Source organism: Capra hircus, chromosome 28 (genome assembly GCF_001704415.2).
Source record: "Capra hircus breed San Clemente chromosome 28, ASM170441v1, whole genome shotgun sequence".
Classification (NCBI taxonomy): Eukaryota; Metazoa; Chordata; class Mammalia; order Artiodactyla; family Bovidae; genus Capra; species Capra hircus.
In genome coordinates this window covers 9,877,304-9,890,724 of record NC_030835.1, presented here as the reverse complement: position 1 = coordinate 9,890,724, position 13,421 = coordinate 9,877,304, and the positions used below count along the sequence as shown (strand labels likewise).

Below are 13,421 nucleotides of genomic sequence, written 5' to 3'. Positions count from 1 at the left end.
TGGTAACATTTTTTTTTTTTGATGGTGTTTTTGTCTATAGCAAGTTAATAATTTGAACTACATAAACTCAGCCTATTAACTCTATTCTGGTGGCCCAATCTCAGGTGATCCTATGATAAAAATATTCTGTTGTCCAGGAACATTCATCTGCTTGCTGGGCTACCCTTCTGGAACCAGGGCTTGGCCACTGGACCTGTGAATGACTCCGTAGTTATGAATGCTGGAGCTCCATAGGGCACTTGGTTAACCCTTTGCATGGAGGAAAGGGTCAGAGAGTACTCTGAAGGGCTGAATGGAACCTGGTCTGGGTGTGGGGCATCTTACCTGAAACTACTGCTGCCCCTGCCTGTCCTGGGGTACTATTTCTGGGAAACTTGCAGGGACAATTTGCAAAAAGGTACCTCAAAGCATTGGTTTCTCATGAATCATGGGGCTCAGGTTAGGGGTCCTGCTTGCTTGAGTCTAAGGGCTGCCCTACCTGTAGCCTGCCTCCTACACAGACTCCTGGGATGTTGGTGGTCAGGCACCACCCGGGTGGACACAGACGATGTCAAATAATTTCAGAGAAAGAACCTCCAGGTATTTCCACCTGAGGGTTCTCAGTGGCGTGGCTATCCCTCATCCAGTCTTCCCAGAGTGAAACCCAAGGAAACCCCAACTATACACTCTGAGTCTCTTGGGTCTTTAGTTATGACACGTGATGCTGTGCAGGCTCAGTCGTTGTGGTGTGTGGGCTTAGTTGCTGCAAGGCATGTGGGATCTTTGTTCCCCAACCAGGAATCAAACATGTGTCCCCTGGATTGCAAGGAGGATTCTTTTTTTTTTAATTTAAATTTATTTATTTTAATTGGAGGATAATTGCTTTACAATACTGTATTGGTTTTGCCACACATCAACATGAATCCGCCACGGGTGTACATGTGTTCCCCATCCTGAACCCCCCTCCCACCTCCCTCCCCATACCATCCCTCTGGGTCATCCCAGTGCACCAGCCCCAATCATCCAGTATCATGCATTGAACCTGGACTGGTGATTCGTTTCTTATATGATATTATACATGTTTCAATGCCATTCTTCCAAATCATCCCACCTTCTCCCTCTCCCACAGAGTCCAAAAGACTGTTCTATACATCTGTGTCTCTTTTGCTGTCTTGCATACAGGGTTATCGTTACCATCTTTCTAAATTCCATATATATGCATTGGTATCCTGTGTTGGTGTTTTTCTTTCTGGCTTACTTCACTCTGTATAATAGGCTCCAGTTTCATCCACCTCATTAGAACTGATTCAAAAGTATTTTTTTTAATGGCTGAGTGATACTCCATTGTGTATATGTACCACAGCTTTCTTATCCATTCATCTGCTGATGGACATCTAGGTTGCTTCCATGTCCTGGCTATTATAAATAGTGCTGCGATGAACATTGGGGTACACGTGTCTCTTTCAATTCTGGTTTTGCAAGGAGGATTCTTAACCAATGGACCATCAGGGAAGTCCCTCAGAAACACACTTAATTTCCTCTTTGAATTGTGAGCAGTCAGGGAACATCAGACATCAGAAGATAACCTCTGACACAAATGATAGGTACCAAATAAAACAAACGTTAAAGAAAGGAACGAAACAAAACAAAAACCAGAAGAAACAGACCTACATCAGAACACGAGGGAAAAAATCTCTAAAATCCTCAGAGATGAGTGTTGGCATTTATGAAAGAAGTACAGAATGCCACAAAGCAAAAAGGAAGAAGCAAAGAATGAAAGAGGGCTTGGGAATTACAAATGTAGAGCTGAAATAAAGAATTCAGTGGAAGGCTTGGGGGATAAAGTCGGTGAGATCAACCAGGAAGTAGAACAAAAAGGCAGGAGGCAGGAACTAAGAGAAAAAGGATAAGGCACTTAGAGTGTCAAATCAAGAAGTCCAGCAGTTGACACATAGGAGTTCTAAGAAGAAATAAAGCAAAATCAGAGGAGAGAAATTATCAGAAAAATCCTAAGCAGAGAGGTAGCAGACTAGAAGGACCTGAAACTTCAACAATCAAAAGCACCGTGAGTGCCTAGTAATCAGTGAAAGAAACTCCACACCAAGGCACATCTGTTAAAAAGTTTCAGAATTCACAGATAAAGAGGGAAATAGTGCCTTATGCAGAAAAATGAGAATCCGAGTGGCAGTACTGTATGCTGGAAGATAAGGAAGTGAAGTCCTCCAAGTTCGGCAGGAAAATGATTTTAATCAAAGTCTATGCTTAGCTAGACTAGCAGTTACATGCGAAGGTAACAGATATTTTCAGACAGGACTCTATATGGATATATAAATAGTATACATATGATACAAAATATGTATATAGATCTAGCTATATATAGATCTAGCTATATATATGTTGCTGTTGTTTAGTTGCTAAATTGTGTCTGACTCTTTGTGACCCTCTGGACTGTAGCCCACCAGGCTACTCTGTCCATAGGGTTTTCCCAAGCAAGAATACTGGAGGGGGTTGCCGTTTCCTACTCCAAGGGATCTTCCCAATTCAGGGATCCAATGTGCATCTCCTGCATTGGCAGGCAGGTTCTTTACCACCAGGGGAGCCCCTGATGGCTTTACAGTGAACTATATTTATTTTAAAAAGTTTATTTATTTATGATTGCACTGGGTCTTCATAGCTGTGCCTGGGTTTTCTCTAGTTGCAGTGAGTAGGGGCTACTCTTTGTCCTGGTGTGTAGGCTTCTCATTACGGTGGCTTCTCTTGTTGCAGAGCCCAGGCTTTAAATCTTGGGCTCAGTAGCTGTGGCATGTGAGCACAGTTGTTCTGGGGCATGTGGGATCCTCCTGGACCAGAGATCAAACCTGTGTCCCCTGTATTGGCAGGCAGATTCTTAACCCCTGGACCACCAGGGCAGTCCTGTGAACAATATTTAGTTATGTACCAATCTTTGATATAATTATGAATGGTGACGTAAATCTACTGTGAGGGTGATGAGAAGAAAAATATGGGTTTACACCAGTGTGGGAAATATAAGTGCTAAATATTCATGTACCAAAAAAAAGAAGTAGTAGTTAATGTCTAGAATCAATAAATCAATAATTAGCAGCATTATTCAGACATGGATATAACCACATAAAGGAAAGCTAAAATAATTGAGAATGGTGACCTCTAGGCACTAGATGAGGGTGGGGAAGGTTGGGTAAAGTGGTTTAGAGAATTAATTATTTTCTTATAACAAGCCTTCTGGCATGACTGACATGTGTGTTCATGTTGCTTTGATTAAACAAAAGTAAAGGAAAATATACACAGCCTTTTTGGAGCTTGAAAGCAGGACAATATTTGGAGATTTGGGGCCCCCTAAACTGTTTTCTCTTTGAAATATCTTCTTTGGAAATAAGGTTAAGATATAATCACATCCTCCACTCTTCCCCAGTAGCATAGTGGACACCTTCAGACCTGAAGGACTCATCTATTGGTGTCATATCTTTTGGGCCTTTTATACAATTCATGAGGTCCTCACAGCAAGTGGGCTGGTTTGCCGTTCCCTCTTCTAATGGATTAAGTTTTGTCAGAACTCTCTGCTATGACCTGTCCATCTTAGGTGGCCCTGCATGGCATGACTTCACTGAGTTATGCAAGCCCCTTTGCCACGACCAGGTGGTTGACGTGAACAGATGACTCATTGGAAAAGTCCTTGATGCTGGGAGACATTGAGGGCAGAAGGAGAAGAGGGTGTCAGAGGATGAGATGGCTGGCTGGCATGACTGATGCAATGAACATGAACTTGGGCAGAATCTGGGAGATGGTGAGGGGCAGGGAGGCCAGGTGTGCTGCAGTCCGTGGGTTTGCAAAGGATTAGACATGACTGGGTGACTGAACAGCAACAAGAATAATCATATCCTGCTTAACTTGCCTCCAAGAAGACCAGGCTCCCCACCTCATGCCCACTTCCCTCTTCCCCCAGAATGAAGGTGTGACCAAGGGTGGCCCAGAGCTCTCTTATTATTGCAGAAAGCTTCACATATTTGGTTCACATATTTCAAGTCATTTGATCTTTACCATGGCCTGATTAGATATAACTGTTACCACTTCATGTGTGTAGAGACAGAGTCTGGGGTGGCCTCCTCTGGCCACCTTTCCATGTGACAGCTCAGCCCTGCCCTGCCTGTTACCTGTCACTATCACCTAATGTCATTCTGTCTCCATGACGTGTTTTAGAGGAAAGAGGAAGAGGAGAGGAAGCGAGGAGAGGAGCAGATTCGCCTCCAGGAAGAGCAGAGGGCGAAGGAGCTGTACTGGACCCTGAAGCAGGCCCAGCTGCAAAGCCACCCCAGCGAGAAGGAGGAACGTGAGTGGGAAGAGCAGTGTGAGTAGCACTTGAGTTTTTAAAAAAATTAGTTCAGTTCAGTCCAGTTCAGTCGCTCAGTCAAGTCCGACTCTGCTACCCCATGGACTGCAGCACGCCTGGCCTCCCTGTCCATCACCAACTCCCGGAGTTCACCCAAACGCATGTCCATTGAGTCGGTGATGCCATCCAACCATCTCATCCTCTGTTGTCCCCTTCTCCTCCTGCCCTCAATCTTTCCCAGCATCAGGGCCTTTTTAAATGAGTCAGCTCTTCGCATCAGGTGGCCAAAGTATTGGAGTTTCAGCTTCAGCATCAGTCCTTGCAGTGAACACTCAGGACTGATCTCCTTTAGGATGGACTGGTTGGATCACCTTGCAGTCCAAGGGACTCTCAAGAGTCAAGTCTTCTCCAACACCACAGTTCAAAAGCATCAATTCTTTGGTGCTCAGCTTTCTTTATAGTCTAACTGTTACATCCATACATGACCACTGGAAAAACCATAGACGACTTTTTGTTGGCTAAGTAATGTCTCTGCTTTTGAGTATGCTGTCTAGGTTGGTCATAACTTCCCTTCCAAGGAGTGAGCGTCTTTTAATTTCGTGGCTGCAGTCCCCATCTGCAGGGATTAATTAGGTCGCTGGATCTCCCTTTCAGCATGCAGACTCTTAGTTGAGGCATATGGGATCTAGTTCCCTGACTCAGGCCTCCTGCATTGGGAGCTCAAAGTCTTAGCCCCTGGAACACCAGGAAGGTCCTAAGCTCTCTTATTGGGGACTGGGAGGCTGGCTTGCTTTCTCAGCCACTTTCCTCCCACCTGTCTACTTGCTCAGTCATCATTCCAGTTCATCTGCTTAGCCCAGAAGCCTTTAATCTGTGTCAACCATGTATATGGTCCTACCAAGGACCCAGAGGGTAAGAGCTCCATCCTCAAGGAACTTACTTGCCTGTTGGGGAGATTTCTTATACTAAAGAGTAAAACCCTACATTTACTGAGTTACCAATAATTTTATGGCTGTGTGCTAAGCCCTGGAGATCCAGAGATAAGGGATCGTGGTTTGTATCTTGGGGGAACTCGCCGGCCAGGCAGGAGCTAGGCACACAGGCTAAGGGCTTTGAGGGAAAAGGTACACGTTCTGTTGGAGCACATGGTGGCTATTCTGGTGGCATTCCAGATGAGAAGGTATAAAGTGAGGCTGCTGGGAGCATGGGGATATCAAACGAAGAGGCTGGAGAAGGTGGTCAGGATGGAGGGCCCAGAATATGATAAAGGGATGTGGTGTACTTAGGAAGTTGAAGATGTATGTGAAAAAGTGAAAATCACCTGGTCATATCTGACTCTTTGCGACCCTATGGACTGTAGCCTGACAGGCTCTTCTATCCATGGAATTCTCCAGGCAAGAATACTGGAGTGGGTTGACATTCCCTTCTCCAGGGGATCTTCCTGACCCAGGGATCAAGCCAAGGTTTCCTGCACTGCAGGCAGGTTCTTTACCGTCTGAGCCATTAGAGATGTATACTACTACTATTAAGTCACTTCAGTCATGTCCGACTCTGTGCGACCCCATAGACGGCAGCCCACCAGGCTCCCCCATCCCTGGGCTTCTCCAGGCAAGAACACTGGAGTGGGTTGCCATTTCCTTCTCCAGTGCATGAAAGTGAACAGTGAAAGTGAAGTCGCTCAGTCGTGTCCGACCCTCAGCGACCCCATGGACTGCAGCCTTCCAGGCTCCTCAGTCCATGGGATTTTCCAGGCAAGAGTACTGGAGTGGGCTGCCATGGCTCTTAATCTTGGAGAGTGTCGGGTGTGGTAAGAAGTTAGGTAGGAAAGAGGAAGTGGAACTAAGCTTGAAGGTGGTGTTTTAATATGTGCTTGAGACTCGCTTTAACCAGGTATGGATAGGCATGCTGATATGGAAATGACTGCTGCAAGACGTTTTTGCTCACAGATTCCTAGAAATGGAGACCATGGCATGCCATGCAGGGCCGCACAAGAAGCACCAGGGTGAGTCAAAAGGCAGAGGAAACACGTAGTAAAAGTGAGCAAGAGCCTTCTCTATGGTGTCATTGGGACAGGTAAGGCATGCGTGTATGCGAGCTCAGTTGCTTCAGTGGTGTTCGACTCTTTGTGACCCTATGGACTATAGCCTATCGGGCTCCTCTGTCCATGGGATTCTCCAGGCAAGAATACTTGAGTGGTTGCTGTGTCCTCTCCAGGGGATCTTCCTAACCCAGGGATTGAACCGGTGACTCTTAAGTCTCTGCATTGGCAGGTGGGTTCTTTACCACTAACACCACCTGGGAAGCCTCAAAGGTAAGACAGGACAGGGTAAACCGACTTAGTTTGAATAATTTCAGCAGGCTCTGGGGTATAGGAGCTGTCTCTAATTCTCTATACCTGGCACTGGGGTGATTAGGGCAGATGGACAGATTGAGGAGTATAAGAACCAGATAAACGAGGTGGTTGGGGTATGGGCTTTGCATTGGTTGGTTTGCATTTGAAAGGTGCACTTGCATCTGGGTCCTTTGCTAGCTTTAGGAAATCGCTAGATCTTGGAGGGGCAGTATTTGAAGGACCAGCAAGGTCCCAGATGTCAAAACTTCAAAACATACAGGAAATAAAAAGGCATGACTTGTATGAGTGGACAGAGGAAACTTCTAACGTCCAGTGACATAATTCAGGCTGGTTTTGGGGGTGAGAGAGAGGAGGAGACTGTGGCATGATTGACTTTGGAGATGACGAGGGCCACAGCAGGGAGAGCAGAGATATGCGTGCCTTCTGCTGGCCAGCATTCTGTTCTTCAGTGTTTCACAACCACCTGCCCCATTCATTAGACAGACTTAAAAAAAAATTGAGATACAGTTCACATGCCGCAATGCAAGAGACCTGGGTTCAGTTCCTGGGTTGGAAAGATCCCCTGGAGAAGGAAATGGCAATCGACTCCAGTATTCTTGCCTGGAAAATCCCACGGACAGAGGAGCCTGGCGGGCTACAGTCCATGGGGTCACAAGAGACGGACACGACTGAGCGACTAAACCACCCCCATAAAAGCCATCCTTTCAAAGCGTGCAGTTCCGTGGTTTTTAGTATGCTCACAAAGTCGTCTCACCATTACCACTCTCCAATTATAGAACATTTTCATCCCCAGAGAAAGAGACTCTCTGCCCACTGGCAGTTACTCACCCCCTCCCACTATACCCATGGAGATAATCTAATGTCTGTCTCTATGGATTTGCCTGTTATGGGCAATTCATATAAATAGAGTCATACCTTACGTGGTCTTTTGTGTCTGACTTCTTTCATTTAGTGTATCTTCAAGGTCCATCCGTGTCATAGTGTGAGTCGGTCATTCATTCTTTTTTATGACAATGAAATTCTAATGTGTGCGTATACCACACTTTTGTTTATCTGTTTATCAGTTGATGGCCATTTGGGTGGTTTCTATTTTTTGACTATTACAGATAATGTTGCTCTGAGCATTTGTGTTTTTGTGAATATGTATTTTCAATTCTCTTGGCTATGTATCCAGGAGTGGAATTTCTGAGTCTTATGATAACTGTACGTTTAACACTTTGAGAAACTGCCATACTGTTTTCCAAACTGACCATACCATTCTACATTTCTAGAAGCAATGTGTAAGGGCGCCAGTGTCTTCACATCCTTGTTAGCGCTCGTTTTTGGTGTTTTGCTTAATGTCCATCCTAATGAAATGCTATCTCATTGTGATTTTGATTTGCATCTAGCTAACACTTGCCATGAGAATACTGAGGATTGTAAGAAGCTACTGTGAACAATTATAGTCCAACAAATGAGATAACCTAGAAGAAATGAATCACTTTCAAAGACATACAACCTACAAAGACGAAATCATGAAGAAATAGAAAATCTGAACAGACCAATTACTAATAAGCATGCTGAATCAGTAATAAAAAAAATCTGCCGACATAGAGGAGTCCAGGACTCGATGGCTTCACTGATGGATTCTCCTGAACATCTAAAAAAGAATTAACACAAATCCTTCTCAAAATATTCCGGAACATTGAAGAGGAGGGAATACTTCCAAACTCATTTTAAGAGGCCAGCATCATCCTCATGCCAAAGCCAGACAGAGACAGTATAAGCAAAGAGAGTTACAAGCCACTATCCTTGAGACACATTAGTGCACAAAATCCTGTAATATTTTGCTATGAAATATTTGAACATTTGGAAAGGCCCCGTGGAGGAAACGGCATTTGGTTTGGGAAAGTTGAGTAGCAAGTGTGAAGGTGGAGAAGGGCGTCCCAGCAGAGGGAACAGCACTGAGCAAAAGTGAGGGCCTTGTGTGCATGGAACGCGGCACATGGTTTTGAAAAAACTTATTTATGGCTGCGCTGGGCCTCGTGGCTGTGCGTGGGCTTCCCCTAGTTGTGGTGAGAGGGGCTGCTCTTGGTTGTGGTGCTCAGGCTTCCTGCGATGGCTTTTCTTGTGGAGCACGGGCTCTGGACACACGGGCTTCAACAGCTGCAGCCCACGGGCTCAGTCACTGTGGCTTGCGGGATCTAGAGTGAAGGCTGGGTAACTGGCGCCTGGGCTTGGTTGCTCTGTGGCCCGTGGAATCCTCCCGGACCAGAGCTCAAACCTGTGTCCCCTGCATTGGCAGATGGACACCAGGGAGGCCAGCACACGTTTTGATGTGGCTGCAGCCTGGGCTTCATGTTGGGTCAGGATGGAAATAAGGCTAAAAAGGTAAAGCCTTAGGCAAGACCTAAGAAGAATTTGTTCATATAAATTTGGAATGCATGGAGAGAGAGGTGGAAAAAGAAGGCAGGACAAAAGTTTATAGTGAAAAAAGAAGTGAACAATCACAGAGTGAAGTCACACGAGCCAGCTGTGTTCCGGGGAAGGAGCTCCGGGCTGGGAGCCCAGTCCTAGCTCTCCTGCTTCCTAGTGCATGACCTCAGCAAGTTCTCATTCTGCTCTGTGCTCAGTCTCTTCATTTGTAAAAGGGAGGGTGATCCTGGAGAGTTGAGGCTTGTTGGGAGGGTGAAATGAGAGAGAGGAACCCAGGTGCTCTCTAAGCTGGGAAGGGCTGTCACTCACGGGGCGTTCCTTTTTTTGTAGCTACACCCTGAGATGGAAAGTTACGGGCTGGGCTAGTGTTTAGCTGGGGATAGAGGATGGAAATCATTTGGTGCAAGTGCTGTCTGTTTGCTAATTGATGGCCTATGTGGCACCAGAAAATGGAAAAACCTACCCTAAACAGAGAAAAGATGTGATAATTCAGGCCCATGATTTCGGTTCCCTCATTTTATGCTTTCTTAAAGAATGATGAGCTTAACTCTGAAGCTGTCATTCAAATCCAGCAAAGCCATTCTGCACTCAATTAACTTAATATGAAAGCTATAGTGGGCCATTAATCTACTGGGAGCAGCAGTTTTTGATAAAACACCTAAATTAAATTCTCCAAGTTGGGAAAAAAAGAGGGAATTGTTCCCTTTAGTATCACTTGAATACAGAGTTAGTTATTCAGTTCAAACAGCAGAGCAGGCTCTGACTTCTAAGAAGCTCTGAATATATCAGGCAGAAATTCGCTTAATAATTTCTCAGCAGGAATTTGTAGCACTGTGAGTTAGGTAACATCTAGTCTCCCAGAGATTTTGAGATGAGCCAGTCTGACTTGGCTAATGGTATCGCTTGTAAAAAATTGGGACAGTGTTACAGTTAACCCCTCCCCTTCCTCTTTGAGCTTTAATGATCCCAGTTGTGGCACCGAACCCACCATCTACATCCTTGTGTCAACCCTTTGTGGGGTTGTGGTCAGAGCTGACTGAGAAAATGTGTTCTCAAGTCTACTGAGTCCAGTTGTCTTGGTTGTTCTCTTCCCTCATAGAAGGGCATGTGCTCTGGAGTCTGGGTTTAAACACAGTGATTCTAGCGGACTCCCCAGTGATTCAATGGCTAAGACTTTAAGCTTCCAGTGCAGGGGGCCAGGGTTCGATCACGGAACTCGATCCCACAGGCTGCAGCTTAGAATTTGCATTGCCACAACTAAAGATCCTGCATATTACAATGAAGATCAATAACCCCATGTGCTGCAACTAAGCTCCGGTGCAGCCAGAGAAAGAAAGTTCGTGATTCTAAACTGCTGTGTACTTGACCCAGGCAGAACTCTCGGGGGCTTGTGGAAAGGGGATATGGTCTGGAGATGGGATGGGGCAGAGAATTTGGGGTTTGAAGGACAGCTGAAGAATAACACAGAAGTTTTTTTTCTCTCCACTGATGGAATGGGAAACTGTAGAGTTGCTCCTTGGGCAACTGCTCCCCAAACTCCAGGTGCATATATTTTTGGTTTTACAGCTCAGAATAATTCCAGCCCGAGCCCCCCACATGCCCGATTCACGTCCTGCCTAGGGTTCTCTCTCCTCTTGATTGCTCAAAAATCCCTGGGGAGCACTCTAGTCTTAAGGAACCCCGATGTTGCCCCTGGTGGCCAGACGGGGTCACTGTTGGCAGCCATCAGGATTGTAAGCCAAACAAGGATGGTTGACAGCTGACCTCAGAAGCCTCTGAGTCCAGGTAGAGAGGGCCCTAGACAGAGAGGTCTTGTTTAGCTGTGGGTGGACCTCACTGGATTTCCCTGAGGCTCATCAGGGTTCATTGCCTTGGTGACAAACCCATTCTTCCCCAGGTGATGGCTGTTCCCCAGGCTACCAGAGGCCTGAATGTATATCCTCCAACATCTGGACCACATGTTTCTCTTTCTTTGGGGTCAGGAAACATCCCCTTCTCGCAAAGCTTCATTTCCCCGTTTTTTGACAAGGGCTCCTGACTCTATGCAGCGCCCCCCATCTTACACCACTTCCCCACCTCCACCCCTCTGTGCCTTAATGAGACTGGACCCTTTCTAAAGGTTGTATTCCAGTCCCCCTATTTGTGACACCAATATTATTGTGTCACAGCAAACACAATAGTATTTAATGAACTCTTGCCATGTGCCAGGAACTGTCCAAGCCCCATCTATGTACACTCTCATTGATGTCTCAAAGCAACCCTGTGAGGCCCTCATTTTACAGATGAGGAAATAAAGACAAGGTAATTCAAGTTGCCTAAGGTTCCCATGAGGCAGAAGATGGAGCTGAATTTAAACACATCTACATACATACACAACCTGAATATTTATTGGTGCCTTTTCCTGTATGTAGGATTATTCACTAATTTTCAGAGACATTATGCTATTTACCCAAGGGCTTACTACAAATTGATAATGCTTTGAAGCATTTGGTTTCTCTGCAGGCTCTAACTGGCTCATCTGAATTCTATTCAGCACTGAGTCTTTTCTGTCTGGGCAGAAGTAGGGAGAACAGTAGTTAAGTTCTCTAGAAATAGGTTTCATGATGAGTGGCAACTGGTGATCTTCTAAGACCTCATGCTCCCTGGACCTTCCCCCCTGAATCCCATAGGCACCTCTACCTCCACTTGCTCAAAACCCAATGCTCCTCTTCCCCACCTGCTTCATCACCTGGCTGTCAAAGGTGGAAACTTGGCTGTCATCCTGGTCTCTTTTCTGCTCACTACTAATCCTCAAACCTACCAAGTTATAAAGATTCAACCTCTTCAATATTCTTGAAATTTACACCCCTTCTCCTCCTCATCCTGACCATGTCTTAACTTTGACCCTACTTCTCTTTGTCTAGCTTTCTGTTTTGTAAACGTTCATTCTTCTTCCTGTCAAGTTCATTCCCAACAATGTAGCTAAGTCAATCTTTGAAAAGTTCCAACAGCATCCTGCTTTCCTGCTTAAAGCCTTTTGGTGGCTTTCATCACTCTTCGGTAGAGTACTGAAATTGATTAGGCAGTGTTTTTGGGTTTCCTAAATGGCCTTTTCTGTTTCTGCATTTTTATCTCTTGCCCCCTCCCCACAAGGGCTTCCTTCCAGCCATTCTGTGAGAAATGTTCCAACTCCCTTTTGCCTCTGGGCCTCTGCCCCTGAGTTCCCTCTGCTAGAACAGCCCCTCCTTGGCCTCTCTTGTTTGAATCCCTTGAGTCCACCGGGCATCAACTTAGCTGTCCTCCAGAGGATTTCTCTGCCTGGATAAGGTCCCCCCTCTCCCTGGCTCCCCAGCACCCTGTCCATACCGCACAGCTCCATGCACCATTAGCTGTTGTGTTCCCCCTTCAAGGCAGCGAACTCTCCGAGGATGGGGACTGTGTCTTGCTCGTTGCTGTTTTTACATCCCCTAGCAGCAGCAGCCTGGCTGCCAGCCGATAGGGTGACCTTGTGAAAAATTAGGAAAAGGTGCCCGCTTTTCAAGTTGCTGCACTGCCATCTACCAGGAAACTGTCACAACATCTGTACATACTGATGGCGATCACGGGTGACTGTGCCCCCTGGAGTTGTGCAATGCACAGCTCCTGCCTGCACAACGTCGAGCTGGCACAAGGGAGGCACTATACACGTGTGCTAAATATATGTGTTTTTTGTGCCCGAATGTGTTACTTAAAGTGTTAAAAATCCTGCCTCTTGCAGTGACTAGCCTGGCCACATTTCTGGAGCTGTGTAACTGCTCACAGATATGCTGCCAAGAGGAAACTCAGCTCCTGCCATTTCTCTTCAGCGTGGGAGAACTGAGCAGGAGTCTTGAGCAGAGGTTCGGACGTGATTCCGGAGCAGCCTGGCAGTTCGATCCCTGGGTTGGGAAGATCCCCTGGAGAAGGTCACTGCAACCCACTCCAGTATTCCTGTCTGGAGAAGCCCATGGACAGTGGAGCCTGGTGGGCTACGGTCCATGGGGTTGCAAAGAGTCGGACACGACTAAATGATTAGTAAACACACACATGGCCTGAAAGAGCAGGTGGCCTCTATTTTCCACGGGGGAAAACTAAGACCTAGGAAGGTGAAAACTTGTCATGGACTAGACAGAGAGTCAGGAGCAGAGCCAAGCAGAATGCTCAGCTTCCCTCCTGGCCTGGGGCAGTTGAAACTCCCAGGTGCAACAAGAGTGAGGCTGGACTCCTAAGACTGGGGGTCTTGGTGCCTTTTGAGCATGAGGGTTGCAGGCCGGCAGTCCTGGAAAGTGGTGTCTCAGTTCTGGGAGGTGGCCCCAGGCCGGGCAGGTGTGG

General features: G+C 46.3%; 1 protein-coding gene across 1 annotated transcript in view; it reads left to right on the top strand.

Moving 5' to 3' along the window:
* Positions 1–13,421, top strand: part of SH2D4B (SH2 domain containing 4B) — a 76,124-nt gene that overhangs the window by 31,600 nt on the left and 31,103 nt on the right. The window contains exon 4 of the mRNA XM_005699280.3: positions 4,195–4,342. Within this exon, the coding sequence (XP_005699337.1) occupies positions 4,195–4,342 (148 nt within the window). The remainder of the gene's footprint in view (positions 1–4,194; positions 4,343–13,421) is intronic.